At 45.8% G+C, this 15,206-nt stretch overlaps 1 protein-coding gene across 3 annotated transcripts; it reads right to left on the bottom strand.

Moving 5' to 3' along the window:
* Positions 1-1,327: 1,327 nt before the first annotated feature.
* LOC132765720 (zinc finger protein 436-like) lies at positions 1,328-12,460 on the bottom strand. Of its 3 annotated transcripts, none has more exons than XM_067465244.1 (4): positions 12,341-12,460; positions 7,382-8,402; positions 6,195-6,318; positions 1,328-4,107 (listed from the first exon to the last, which is right to left on the bottom strand). In XM_067465244.1, exons 2-4 carry the CDS (start codon positions 8,186-8,188, stop codon positions 2,912-2,914), a joined length of 2,127 nt encoding a protein of 708 aa, XP_067321345.1. In that variant the 5' UTR covers positions 8,189-8,402; positions 12,341-12,460; the 3' UTR covers positions 1,328-2,911. The 3 variants fall into 3 exon arrangements, with proteins under 3 accessions (XP_067321345.1, XP_067321346.1, XP_067321344.1); XM_067465245.1 differs by having other exon boundaries at positions 1,328-4,104; positions 12,245-12,460; XM_067465243.1 differs by having other exon boundaries at positions 12,245-12,460.
* Between the last annotated feature and the right edge of the window lie 2,746 nt (positions 12,461-15,206).

The raw sequence follows: 15,206 nt of genomic DNA on the forward strand, positions 1-15,206 counted from the left end.
CTGGGGCAGAGAGTTCCACTGCTGAACAGCTCTCACAGTCAGGAAGTTCTTCCTCATGTTCAGATGGAATCTCCTTTCTTGTAGTTTGAAGCCATTGTTCCACATCCTAGTCCCCAGGGAAGCAGAAAACAAGCTTGCTTCTTCCTCCCTATGTTTCCCCTCACATATTTATACATGGCCCTCATCATGTCTCCTACCAGCCTTCTCTTCTTCAGGCTAAACATGCCCAGCTCTTTAAGCCGCTCCTCATAGGGCTTGTTCTCCAGACCCTTGATCATTTTAGTCGCCCACCTCTGGACACATTCCAGCTTGTCAATATCTCTCTTCAATTGTGGTGCCCAGAACTGGACACAATATTCCAAGTGTGGTCTAACCAAGGCAGAACAGAGGAGTAGCATGGAAATAAATATTCTTTTATATGCACCCCATATTGGGATATAATTTGTTTATTTGCACTCCATATTTTTTAAAGACTGAATGAATACTGTATTGAAATGGGATGCACATTCTCCTCATCACACCCAATCAAAATACTGCACTTTAACTCATCACACCACGGAAGACTGGCTCCTCCCAAACTGTTCGAATGCCTCCCTACATCTCTTTTATTATTATTGTCTTATATTGCACTGTGATGTAGCCCGGAAGTCTCAAACTACTGTCCTTGCGAGATTTTAGCTGAGAGAATGCATACTGATTTTCCAATCACATGTAAAAAACTGTGCGTCAACAGGGTTGCTGTATGTTTTTTGGGCTATATTGCCATGTTCCAGAAGCATTCTCTCCTGACTGTGAGAGCTGTTCAGCGGTGGAACTCTCTGCCCCGGAGTGTGGTGGAGGCTCCTTCTTTGGAGGCTTTTAAACAGAGGCTGGATGGCCATCTGTCAGGGGTGCTTTGAATGCAATATTCCTGCTTCTTGGCAGGGGGTTGGACTGGATGGCCCATGAGGTCTCTTCCAACTTCCAACAATGATTCTATGATTCTGACGTTTCATCTGCATCTATGGCAGGCATCCTCACAGTTTGTAGATGCACCCAGAGAAGGGTGTGGACCTTTGGGAACTATAACTCCCACAGACATACACTCTGCCAATTGCAATCTATTGTAACTTTCATGTGGCCCAAGCTGCATGGCCAACTGGTGTGGAATGCTGGGAGTTGCAGTTTAGCAATAATTAAAGGTCTTCATAAGTTCCTTTTAATACCATCCAGTCCAGTGCAATGTATTGAAATGTCAGGAAAACAGATTCCACTCGGTTTGTGTTCGTATATAAAAAACCCACCAAAACACACTCAGAAAAAGCAGAACAATGATAAAAACGACTCCTTTATCAAAACAAGTAAGCATTTAATACCAATTATTCAATCACATGTATAGGTCTAATTTATCTTCAATTCTACATTTTTGTAATGTTTTATCGCGACCACAATGGGCAGGATTAATACTTTTTTTTCCAAAAAAAGATGGATGAAAAAACACATATTGAAAATATATAAAAGGGTGTGATGAAAACATTACGGAGACGATATACAATGAGATCCCTGCATCTGCAGAACCGATTCAGTTATCCACTTAGGGCATCCTGTGCAAGCTGCATCCTCTTGGAATCATAGAGTTGGAAGAGACCTCATGGGCCATCCAGTCCAACTCCCTGCCAAGAAGCAGGAAAATCGCATTCAGAGCTCTTCTTGGCCCCTCCATTGTTCTTCCCACTGAAAATAGTAAGGTTTTGTATCATCTGTATTTTCACATATCCTGCACAGATATGGGAGCTGTAATATATGGGGGATAAGAAAACAACCCTGGTGGCACAGTGGGTTAAATCGCTGAGCTGCTAAACTTGCTAACTTAAAAGTTGCACGTTCGAATCTGGGGATTTGTGTGAGCTTCCATTGTCAGCCCCAGCTTCTGCTAACCTAGCAGTTTGAACCCTGGTGGCGCCATGGGTTAAACCACTGAGCTGCTAAACTTGTTAACCGAAAGGTTGCAGGTTCGAATCTGGGGGGAGGGGGGGGCAACATGAGCTCCCACAAAACGATCAGAGAAGTAGAAGAATACGAAATCAGCTTTATACAAAAGTAGAAAACAGTCACATATTACAATTCATAGCCAAAAAAGGGAGACCACACAGTCAAGAGATGACCCCTTAAGCCAGGGGTCCTCAAACTTTTCAAACAGAGGGCCAGGTCACAGTCTCTCAAACTAATGGAGGGCCGGATTATAATTTGTAAAAAAAAAAAAGAATTCCTATGCACACTGTACATATCTTACTTGTAGTGCAAAAACACTTAAAAACAATACAATAATTAAAATGAACAATTTTAACAAATATGAACTTATCAGTATTTCAATGGGAAGTGTGGGCCTGCTTTTGGCTGATGAGATAAGATTCTTCTTGTTGTTGTGTGCTTTCAAATTGTTTCGAACTTAGGTTGATCCTGAGCGGGGGCCGGGTAAATGACCTTGGAGGGCCATATCTGGCCCCCGGGCCTTAGTTTGGGGACCCCTGCCTTAAGCAGCTGGTAGGAATTCAAGGCAGGTTGTGTATCCCTGCATGGTCTGAGGTTCGACTGAATAATCCTAGAGGTCTTTCCCAAATATAAAATTACTTCATAGGGTCATTTCTCCTAATTATAGTATTCACAGACACATGGACAGGTACGGTTTTGTTGGTGATAGACAACATGGTGCAATGGCAACTACAACACTGGTAAGGTGCTGCCTAGATGTAGTATCCTGGCTCCCATTAGCTGCCAGCTATCACCTGGAACAGTCAGGAATGATGGGGATTGTAACTGAAAGCCACCTGGAAAGCCCTTCTCTCTCCTACCTTAAGTGCAAATCTAAATTGAGTCCCATATGAACTATGAAGTGACTCTGGGCCAGTTGGTCTCCCTCTCCCAACCTACCTCAAACAATGGTCGTGATGATGTAAGACGGGGGGGACATGAGTTCTGGAGGGGGAAGCCCTTCTCCAACTTTGAGCATTTCTGTGGACCCTTTCCTCGGCCCATGGATTTTCTGATGGCTAACAAGGTGAGTCCTCCGATTGAACCTCTTCCCACATTCGGGGCAGCCATAGGGTCTCTCTCCAGTGTGGATCCTCTGGTGGCTAATAAGGTTCGTGCTGCGGTTGAACTTCTTCCCGCAATCTGTACACTCAAATGGCTTTTCCCCCGTGTGGATCTTCTGGTGCATCTTAAGGCCCGACCGACGGCAGAAGCTCTCGCCGCAATCTGGGCATGTATACAGTTCCCTCGCCGTGTGGATACTCCGATGCCGAACAAGGTGTTTGTTCCGGCTGAAGCATTCTCCACAGTCCATGCACTTAAAGGTCTTTTCCCCCGTATGGTTTTTCTGGTGTCTGATATAAGTCGAGCGGTCGCAAAAGCTTTTATCACAGAGCAGACACTTATAGGGCTTCTCCCCCGTGTGGCTTCTCTGGTGTGTGATGAGGTGGTGGCTTTGGCTGAAGCTTTTCCCGCATTCGGTGCACTTATACGGCCTGTCCCCTGTGTGAAGCCGCTCGTGCCGAACCAGGCTTGACTTGTCGCAAAACTGTTTGCTGCAAGAGGAGCACGTGTACGGCTTCTCCCCCGTATGCATCCTCTGGTGCGAAATCAGGTTGGAGCTGCGGCTGAATCCCTTTCCACAGTCTGTGCATTTGAATGGCTTCACTCCAGCGTGGATCCTGCTATGGCTGTTGAGGTGCGAGCTCCGCCGGAAGTGTTTCCCGCAGTCCAAGCATTCGTACGGTTTCTCTCGGCCATGAATCCGTATGTGCATGATAAAGCCAGCTCTGGAGAGAAAGGCTTTGCCACAGTCGGAGCACTCATAGAGTTCCTCCCCAGTCTGGCTCCTCTGGATTTTATTGAGACTGTGGAACAGCCGGTCACTTGGTCTCTTTCCTTTGGATATTGTTTGCTGGGTCGTTGTTTCACCGAGAGCCTCTGGCTCAGGCGTGGTAGGTTCACACTTAAGCATTTCCATTTCCTGCCCCTCTGGTCTGCTGGGATTTACTTGATTCGAAAGTGTTTCTTCCAAATCTGGAGAGTCCTCTCTTTCTGGCAACATCTCCTCCTTTTTGCTCTCACTTTCATTCCCTGCTGAAATATGGACAAAATAAAAAGAAGAATCATAGAATTGGAAGAGACCTCATGGACCATCCAGTCCAACCCCTGCCAAGAAGCAGGAAAATCATGTTAACGGATTAGACCAGGGTATTGTCGAAGGCTTTCATGGCCAGAATCACTGGGTTATTGTAATCACCCCTCAACAAAAGATTGCCCCAGGCACTTCCAGGCTATCAAATGCTAATCAAGGTGGTCAGTTGAAACATTCACACCTAGCTCCAACAGACAAGAGTCCTTTGTCCCACCCTGGTCTTTCCACAGACATATAAACCCATTTTCCTAGTTCCAACAGACCTCACTACCTCTAAGGATGCTTGCCATAGATGCAGGCAAAATGTCAGGAGAGAATGCCTCTAGAACATGGCCATATAGCCCGAAAAAACCTACAACAACCCACGGATTAGACCAGTGTTTCTCAACCTTCCTCATGCCGTGACCTCTTAATACAGTTCCTCATGTTGTGGAGACCCCCAACCATAAAATTGTTTTTGTTGCTACCTCGCAACTGTTATTTTGCTACTGTTATGAACCGGGCATAGGGTTACAGCATGTGTTGGATGGGGTCACACTCCCCTGAAGACGCAGGTTTGCAGCTTGGGAGTGATCCTGGATTCATCGCTGAACAGGGAACGCCAGGTCTCAGCGGTGGCCGGGAGAGCTTTTGCACAATTAAAACTTGTGTGCCAAGTCTGATCTGGCCATGGTGGTCCATGCTCTGGTTACATTCTGAATAGACTACTACAATTTGCTCTACGTGGGGCTGCCTTTGAAGACTGTTCGGAAACTTCAATTACTCCAAAGGGCGGCAGGCAGGTTATTTCCTGGAGTGTCATACAGGGAGCATACCACCCCCCTGTTGTGTCAGTTCCACTGGCTGCCAGTCCATTTCCAAGCACAATTCAAAGTGCTGGTCTTGACCTATAAAGACCTAGCTTACCTGTCCAAACGCATCTCTCTCTATGTCCCACCTTGTAGTTTAAGATTGTCCAGGGTGGCCCTGCTCTCGGTCCCGCCAGCCTCGCAAATGCACGGTAGCCCCACACCTTCTCGGTGGTGGCCCCATACCTATGGAACTCGCTCCCCATCGAGATCAGGTCAGTATCTTCCCTCCTTTCTTTTAGGAAGAAGGTTAAATCATGGTTTTGGGACCAGACCTTTGGACAGCAAGCATGACAGCATTTTGGATCAGACTGGAATTGGCTGCATGAATTGTTGACAATGTTTCAATGGATTTTAATCCGTTTTACCTTGATGTTTTATTCACTGTTTTAAATTGATGTTGTCTTTGTTATTATGTTTTATCTTGTGAAATCGAATTGTTGCCGGTGTAGGCTGCTCTGAGTCCTCCCTCAGAGGTTGAGAAGGGCGGATTAGAAATGTTCGAAATAAATAAATAACAAGAATAAATGAATCATAATGTAAATATCTGATCTGCAGGATATATTTTTATTCACTGGACCAAATTTGGCACAAATACCCGATACGCCCAAATTTTAATACTGGTGGGGTTTGGGAGGGATTGATTTTGTCATTTGGGAGTTGTAGTTGCTGGGATTTATAGTTAACCTACAATCAAACAGCATTTTGAACTCCCCCAGTGAAGGAATTGAACCAAACTTAGCACACAGAATTCCCACAATGAACAGAAAATACTGGAAGGATTTGGTGGGCATTGACCTTGAGTTTTGGAGTTGGAGTTCACCTACATCCAGAGAACACTGTGGACTCGAACAATGATGGATCTGGACCAAACTTGGCGTGAATACTCAATATGCCCAAAAGTGAACACTGGGGAATTTTTGGGAAAATAGACCTTGACATTTGGGAGTTGTAGTTGCTGGGATTGATAGTTCTCCAAATATCAAAGAGCATTCTGAACCCCACCAATGATAGAATTGGGCCAAACTTCTCACATAGAACCCCCATGAACAACAGAAGATACTGTATTTTCTGATGGTCTTTAGCGACCTCTCTGACACCTCACCTAGTCCCTGTGAATTGCCTATCCCAACAGTAAAAGATGAAGTGTGCATATAGATTCAGCGACAATCGGTCCATACCTATCACGCTGCCATCTTCCTCCTCCTGCTTGACTTCACCGTAGAGCTGATGGAGATTCACATCTGGAGAACCATTGTCTTCCACTGAATAACCCAAAGCCTCCTCTTTTATCATACTTGGCACCTGCAATAAGGGAGAATATGTTGTTTGTTTATTATATTTATACGTAACAAATAAAGCCTGGAAGGAAGAAATCACCTGTTTTGGAAAACCACAATCTTCGTAACCTTTTGGAGAAAAATGGCATTCACAGCCATTTGAAAATTTATGCAAGTTGATTTGATTTCCAGTTGTTAGACTGATAACCTAGTTGTCCCTGATCCACAGAGTGTAATGTTGTTGTTGTTATTGTTCTTGTTGTTGTTATGGTTATTATTGTTATTATTACTGTTATTTGAAACACAACAAGATGAGTCCACAGCAGACACTCTGCTGGCTGTTGTATTGGATCACACGTCAGACATTTCCCAAGTGTCTAGGACTGTGTGATGTAACGGCGAATAATGCATGCTGATTATTATCTTTATTTATTTATTTATTTATTTCGGTTACTTCTACCCCACCCTTCTCACCCCGAAAGGGACTCAGGGCGGCTTACAAAGGCACAATTCAATGCCAGCATCACATAACAGTAATAAACAAATAGCAGCAATTAACAATTAAACAACAGTTCCTGAATTACAACAATAAAACCAATAAAACCAATACAAACCCAATTACTCCTCATTGACGGTTAGCGTTCGCTATCTCATAGTCCAAATTCCAATTCCACATTGTCAGTCCTGTCAGTCCTAATCGTCTGATTGTCTTTATCTAGTTGTCAGATTGCCCAAAGGCCTGGTCCCACAACCACGTCTTTAGTTTCTTCCTGAAGGAGAGGAGGGATGTTGATGCCCTAATTTCCCCCAGGAGTGAGTTCCACAGGTGAGGGGCCACTACTGAGAAGGCCCTGCTCCTCGTCCCCACCAACCTCACTTGTGATAGTGGTGGGGTCGAGAGCAGGACCTCTCCAGATGATCTCAAACTCCGGGGTGGGACGTAGAGGGAGATGCGTTCTTTATTATTATTATTATTATTATTATTATTATTATTATTATTGCAGAGAATTGGACTGGACGGCCCTTGGGGTTTCTTCCAACTCTGCGATTCTATGTGACGCTTATGATTCTCCTAAAAATACTCTCACCTGCTGCTGCTGAACTTGCCTCTCAGCCTGATGCTGCCGCAGGAGAAAATGCTCGGCGAGAGCCACGGCGTGGAAGCAACTCTCCGAATCCCGCTCCCTGATCCAGCTCAGCATTTCCCGGGGCAAGATGGAGAGGAACTGCTCCAGGATCACCAGCTCCAGGATCTCCTCTTTCGTGTGCGCCTCTGGCTTCAGCCACTGGTGGCAAAATCTCCGTAGCTGGCAGTAGGCTTCCCACGGCCCCTCGGCGTCCTTGTAATCAAACTGCCGGAAATGTTGGCGCTGACTTTCTGAACTCAGACGATTGTCATCACCACCACCGTTTACTCTTGGTGATTCTCTGTCCTCTCTTCCACTCCCAAAGTTTAGACTTTGGGTTCCCCCCATTGTTTTGCCGAGACTTGCGATTTTGGAAGTAGCCCAGTGGCGTGTGGATACTACTCCTTCTGACTGTGACAAGGAGTTATTTCCATCTTTCCTCTGATGATTCTCTGGCCGTTGCAGGCTGCTATGTTCAGACATCGGGGAATGTGGTGCGTGCAGAGATTCAGGCCACTGCGTCTCCCACTGCTGGGATGAATCACCTTGGATTAATTTCCACTTTATGCATGGCTTTGGGGCTGCTGCTACTCTTTGAGGATCCATTTCTTTGGGGAGTAGAGACAGAACGCCTTCCCCAATTCTCTGCAAATCTGTCTCTGATTCCAGTTCCTGAGCCTCCATTTTTATTTGAGACCTTCTCTCCGGCTCCACAATAACTCTGAAAAATCCCGGAGTCGAGAATTCAGTTTTCTTCTCGGTAGCCATTTTCTCTTATTGGGGATGAACCCAATTCAGCTCCTTTCCTTCATATTCTCTCCATTTTGCTGAAAATTTGACCACAGAAAGAACTACTTTTCCATCATGGCAAAGCAATGGTGTGTTGCCACAGCACTTTTTTCCATGATGTTGTGTATCTTCAGGTATCCAGGCCAATTAACGTTGGTTGAGACTCCAACAGCATTGTTTTTTAGTTGTTTCCCTGGAAAAAAAAGCAGACATAAATACAGTAAGCTCTCCACCTTCACTGGTGTTAGGGGCAAAGGGACCCTGTGAATGTGAAAAAATGCAAATTATAAAACTGTATATTTTCCAGCCTGAGATAACACTTCCCTAGGAATTTCTAAGTTTTCAAGCACAAGTCTATGGGCAATTTTCGCTGGACACTGAACATAGAATCACATCAGAAGACTTAGGTCCCTTCGACACTGCCATATAATCCAGATTGTCAAAGCAGATAATGTGGCGGAATGAAAATCACAGGTAGTTCACATTTTATCAGGCCACACACTGCCTTGCCAGAGAAAGAAAATATGCCATGCAGATAAACAGTAAATAACGAGGAGTTTACGCTTTGTAATGCATAGCAACATATATACAATCGCGTGATCAATTGTGTTGACTCACACAACGTCCTTTTGAGAGAGATTTAAATGGTCTTTCGGTGTCCATGTAAAAGATCTACTTCTAGCACCTCATGAAGCAAGAAAAGTCTCTCTGTAAGTAAGCTCATGCACTTCACTGTATCTGGTTGTGATCCCCAGGTTGTGCCAGTAAGTTTTCGTATGGTGCTAGAAACAATATCATACGAAAGCTTACTGGCACAACCTGGGGATCACAACCAGATACAGTGAAGACATCCGCCCTTGCGCTATGCTACTCTGCTGCTGAGTACACATGCCCAGTGTGAAACACATCTCACCACACTAAAACAGTGGATGTGGCTCTTAATAAAACATGCCACATTATCACGGGGTGTCTGCGCCCTACACCACTGGAGAAATTACACTGCTTAGCCGGTATTGCACCACCTGACATCCGCCGGGAAGTAGCAGCCAATAGTGAAAGGACTAAGGCAGAGAAATCTCCAGCTCATCCCTTGTTTGGGCATCAGCCAGCACGTCAACAACTTAAATCAAGAAATAGTTTTCTAAGATCTACAGAGACACTTGCTGGAACACCTCAGCAAGCGAGAGTCCAAAAGTGGCAGGCTCAAACCCAGAGCCTCAATCAAAGGCTGATACCCAATGAGAGACTCCCCCCTGGGCACACAGAGGACTGGGCTACTTGAAAGGCGCTGAACAGACCTCTCTCTGGCACCACGGGATGCAGAGCCAACCTTCAGAGATGGGGCTACAAAGTGGAATCCATAACATGCGAGTGTGGAGAAGAGCAAATTACAGACCACCTGCTGAAATGCAACCTGAACCCTGCTACATGCACAATGTAGTTCTTGCAGCAACACCAGCCAGCACGTCAACGACTTAAATCAAGAAATAGTTTTCTAAGATCTACAGAGACACTTGCTGGAACACCTCAGCAAGCGAGAGTCCAAAAGTGGCAGGCTCAAACCCAGAGCCTCAATCAATGGCTGATACCCAATGAGAGACTCTCCCCTCCAAGTGGCCAGATACTGGTCAAAGGACATTTAATCAACTACCAAGCTTGCAAACTCTGTGTCTTTTGTATGTTTGTTTGTTTGTTCTGTCAAAAATGTAATACAACTGTTCGGTTGCCTGACACAGTAAATAAATAGCTCATGCAAAGCTCAAGCCTAAAAATGTAACTGTTGCCAAAACTCCCAGGCTAAGCTAGTTCCCCAGGTCTGGCCCAACCAGTCAGCTTTGTGTTTTGCATTTTCAGTTAACACATTCACCAACTGATTTTTTTCATGCTCTAACAGATAATTGCATAGATTACTGCAACGCGCTTTACGTGGGGCTGCCCTTGAAGACTGCCCGGAAGCTTCAGATGGTCCAGCGCTCGGCAGCCAGGTTGCTAACGGGAGCAGCACTCAGGGAGCATACCACTCCTCTGTTGAGCCAGCTCCACTGGCTGCCAATCTGCTACCGGGCACAATTCAAGGTGCTGGCGTTAGCCTACAAAGCCCTAAACGGTTCCGGTCCCACTTACCTCTCCGAACGCATCTCCACCTATGAACCGACGCGGACACTAAGATCTTCCGGGGAGGCCCTGCTCTCGGTCCCGCCTGCATCACAGGCACGGTTGGCGGGGATGAGAGACAGGGCCTTCTCGGTGGTGGCCCCTCGGCTATGGAATGCCCTACCCATTGACATCAGACAGACCCCTTCGCTGCTGGCGTTTCGGAAGAAGGTTAAAACCTGGCTCTTTGAGCAAGCGTTTGGCTAATCAGCGTAATTGAACATAGGACGACGGTAAATTGAACATAGGAATGGCACAAGGATTATGAGAATGGATTTTGCTTTGTGATCGAGGCATCATGAATTGATAATAACTGTGTATTTTGTTATTGTGTATGATGTGTTTTAACTGTTATTGTTGTGTTAATTTACATTGTGTAAACCGCATTGAGTCGCCTAATTAGGCTGAGAAACGCGGTATAGAAATAAAGCAAATAAATAAATAAATAAATAATTCACATTATCTGCTTTGAACTGGATTATGAGTCTACACTGCCACATAATCCAGTTCAAAGCAGATAATCTGGATTTTATATGGCAGTGTAGAAGGGGCATTAGAGATTCCTAGAAAAGCGGTCTCCTTAGAAATCTCTAGGTCTTTCAGCATAAGCAGAGGAAGTTGAGCATAGAATAAAGATACAGAATCTTTGCAAAGATACAGAATGGGGGACGATGATGCCTGGCTCAAGAGCAGTATGTGTGAAAAAGATCTTGGAGTCCTCGTGGACAACAAGTTAAACATGAGCCAACAATGTGATGTGGCGGCAAAAAAAAAGCCAATGGGATTTTGGCCTGCATCAAGAGGAGCATAGTGTCTAGATCTAGGGAAGTAATGCTCCCCCTCTATTCTGTTTTGGTTAGACCACACCTGGAACATTGTGTCCAATTCTGGGCGCCACAATTCAAGAGAGATATTGACAAGCTGGAATGTGTCCAGAGGAGGGTGACTAAAATGATCAAGGGTCTGCAGAACAATCCCTATGAGGAGCGGCTTAAGGAGCTGGGCATGTTTAGCCTGAAGAAGAGAAGGCTGAGAGGAGATACGATAGCCATGTATAAATATGTGAGAGGAAGCCACAGGGAGGAGGGAGCAAGCTTGTTTTCTGCTTCCTTGGAGACTAGGACGCGGAACAATGGCTTCAAACTACAAGAGAGGAGATTCCATCTGAACATGAGGAAGAACTTCCTGACTGTGAGAGCCGTTCAGCAGTGGAACTCTCTGCCCCGGAGTGTGGTGGAGGCACCTTCTTTGGAAGCTTTTAAACAGAGGCTGGATGGCCATCTGTCAGGGGTGATTTGAATGCAATATTCCTGCTTCTTGGCAGAAGGGGGTTGGACTGGATGGCCCATGAGGTCTCTTCCAACTCTTTGATTCTATGATTCTATAACACCGGAGCCCTGCCAGTTCAATTGATGTCAAACTGCATTCATTCTACAGCGTAGATGCCTCCCAAGAGCTCCTTTTTTTTTGTGACACGCAAAGGAGCAGCAATTCCAAGCATGGCAAGGGTACACATCTAAGGGTGCAGCTACACTGTAGAATTAAAGCAGTTCGAGACCCCTTTAACAGTGCTATGGAATCCTAGGAGTTGTAATTGCACCAGGCACCAGCAGCCTTTGGCAGAGAGGGCGAAAGACCTTGTCAAACTGCAATCCCCAAGAACCCATAGCACTAAACCAGGACAATTAAAGTGGGGTCAATCTGCATTCATTCTACAGTGTAGCTGTGCCCCTGATCTTCTTGCTAAGCGCAAAGGATGAGTAATTCAAAGCGTGGCAAGAGAACGCATCTGAATCTTGTTCCTAGGAGGGAAGGGAGAAAGGGGTCTGCCTCTCATCTCCCCCTCCAAACCCCTTCCCCAAATCTGTTTTTGCAACTTACAGAAACCCAGGCGAGGAGGCCTCCTGCGTCTCTCTTCAAATGGAAATCATCAAAGCCAGGGACCTTCCTTTGCGTATTTGCAAAAGCTGAGCGTACCTGCTTTTAGGGGTGCGGGGCTTTTGGAAGAGCACACCAACACAACTAGCTGGCAAATCTGCAGAGCAGCTGGTCAGGGAGGGGTCTTCCATACAATGGTCCCTCCTTCTTTTCCTTTGCCCTCTTCTTCCTCTCTAGTCAGCTGAGATCTGTGGATTTAACCCTGAGAGAACTAAATGGGAGATATTTTGCTCTTGCAGTTTGAATCCATTGCTCCCTGTCCTCGGCTCTGGAGCAGCAACATGTGTCAATATGACACTCCAAATATTCAAACATGCCTACCATGTCCCCTCTTATCCTTCTCTTCTCCACACTAAGCCATTCTTCATAAGACTGGGATTATAAATGATGTCCAGATGATGTCCAACTCTGTCACTCCTTCCCACCTGCTACTAAGGAGGCTGTCCAAGTCCTGAACCGGTGCTTGGCCGCTGTGATGGACTGGATGAGGGACAACAGATTGAAACTAAATCCAGACAAGACAGAGGTACTCCTGGTCAGTTGGAAGGCCGAACAGGGTATAGGGTTACAGCCTGTGCTGGACGGGGTTACACTCCCCCTGAAGGCGCAGGTTCGCAGTTTGGGAGTTCTCCTAGATTCATCGCTGAGCCTGGAGCCCCAGGTTTCGGCGGTGGTCAGGGGAGCGCCCATACCTTGGGAAGTTTGACTTGGCCATGGTGGTCCACGCTTTGGTTACATCCCGTTTAGACTACTGCAATGCTCTCTACATGGGGCTGCCTCTGAAGACTGCCCGGAAGCTGCAGCTAGTCCAATGCTCGGCAGCCAGACTACTAACGGGTGCTGGGTACAGGGAGCACACCACTCCGCTGTTACTCCAGCTCTACTGGCTGCCAATTGGCTTCCGAGCACAATTCAAAGTGCTGGTGTTAACCTATAAAGCCCTAAACGACCCCAGCCCTGTTTACCTCTCCAAACGTATTCTCCCCTATGAACCATCAAGATTATTAAGATCGTCTGGAGAGGCCCTGCTCTCAGTCCCACCGACCTCGCAAGCGCGTCTGGTGGGGACGAGGGACAGGGCCTTCTCGGTGGTGGCCCCTCGACTCTGGAATTCTCTCCCACTAGAGATCAGAACCGCCCCGTCTATCCTGAAACAGGTGAAGACTTGGTTATGGAGACAGGCATTCGACGAGTGAGCCAACACCCTGAGATATGGATGGAGGATGATGAGCAACGATTTTAGTGTGACAACTGACCATTACAGTTATTGATTGTAATTGCTGTTTTAATGTTTTACTGTAATATGTATTATGATGTTTTATTGATTGCATGTGATATTATGGTTGGAAACCGGTCTGAGTCCCTCGAGAGAGGTGAGAAGGCCGGTATACAAAACTTTTAAATAAATAAATAAATAAATAAATAATTGACGATTTTGATTCACCCTTCTCTAGACACCTTCCAGCTTGTCAATATCCCCCGGCAGTAAGCAGCCAGACCTTGGAGCTGCAAGGCCATTAAACACCAATCAAGGTGCTTAATTGCAACATCCACACTTGCCTCCAACAGAACACCTGATGAACCAACCTGGACACAGTATAATATTTGAGAACTTACTTACTTAAGCGATCCCTCATTGTCCAAGTAGGATTGTCTTCCAAGATTGGCGTACTGGCAGTGGGTCCGTAGGTAACTATGAAAACCTATTCTTGATTTGTATCTTCTCCCACAGTGAGGGCATTGGTTTCCAGGTGGAAGGTGGTCCTGGTCAGGGTTGGCTTGACACGCCTTCCTCGTGGCATATTTCTCTTTTTCGCCCTCCATTTGTGCCTCTTCAAATTCTACAGTACTGCTGGTCACAGCTGACCCCCAGCTGGGGCGCTCAAGGGCCAGGGCTTCCTAGTTCTCAGTGTCTATGCCAGAGTTTTTAAGGTTGGCTTTGAGCCCATCTTTAAATCTCTTTTCCTGCCCACCAACATTCCCTTTTCCGTTTTTGAGTTCGGAATAGAGCAACTGCTTTGGGAGACCCCTTTCTCCCTTCCCTCCTAGGAACATGATTCAGATGCGTTCTCTTGTAATTCATTAAGCTGTATTTCTGGCATTGCAGAGGGATTGACTATTCCCTGCTGGAAGAGCACTTTGGTTTTCTCGATGTTCAATGACAGGCCAAGCTTCTCATTTGCTTCTGTGAAGGTGTTTAGAGTGGCTTGTAGGACTTCTTCTGAATGTGCACAGACTACATTATCATCTGCATATTGAAGTTCTATAAGAGATGTTGTTGTAACCTTGGTTTTCAGTCTGCTGAGGTTAAATAGCTTGTCATCTGTCCGATAGATGATTTACACTCTGTTGGGAAGCTTCCCATCAACAAGATGAAGTATTATAGTGACGAAGATGGAAAATAATGTTGGGGAAGTAACCCATTAAGCTGTATTTCTGGTATTGCAGAGGGATTGACTGGTGCCTGCTGGAAGCGCACTTTGGTTTTCTTGATGTTAAATGAGAGGCCGAGCTTCTCATTTGCGTTAAATGAGAGCCCAAGCTTCTCGTTTGCTTCTGCGAAGGTGTTTAGAGTGGCTTGTAGGTCTTCTGAATGCGCACAGACTACATTATCACCTGCATATTGAAGTTCTATAAGAGATGTTGCTGTAACCTTGGTTTTCAGTCTGCTGAGGTTAAATAGCTTGTTGTCTGTTCAATAGATGATTTGCACTCCGGTGGGAAGCTTCCCATCAACAAGATGAAGTATTATAGCGATGAAGCTGGAAAATAATGTTGGGGAAGTAACCCATTAAGCTGTATTTCTGCCATTGCAGAGGGATTGACTATTTCCTGCTGGAAGAGCACTTTGGTTTTCTCGATGTTCAATGAGAGGCCGAGCTTCTCATTTGCGTTCAATGAGACC

The sequence above is a fragment of the Anolis sagrei genome, chromosome 2 (assembly GCF_037176765.1).
Source record: "Anolis sagrei isolate rAnoSag1 chromosome 2, rAnoSag1.mat, whole genome shotgun sequence".
Lineage (NCBI taxonomy): Eukaryota > Metazoa > Chordata > Lepidosauria > Squamata > Dactyloidae > Anolis > Anolis sagrei.

Coding starts and splice junctions, on each gene's coding strand:
- LOC132765720 (XM_067465244.1), bottom strand. CDS start 8,188: ATGGCTACCGAGAAGAAAACTGAATTCTCGACTCCGGGATTTTTCAGA. Junction 6,319..7,381: donor GGCAAGTTCAGCAGCAGCAG/GTGAGAGTATTT, acceptor CCCTTATTGCAG/GTGCCAAGTATGATAAAAGA. Junction 4,108..6,194: donor GGAAGATGGCAGCGTGATAG/GTATGGACCGAT, acceptor TCCATATTTCAG/CAGGGAATGAAAGTGAGAGC.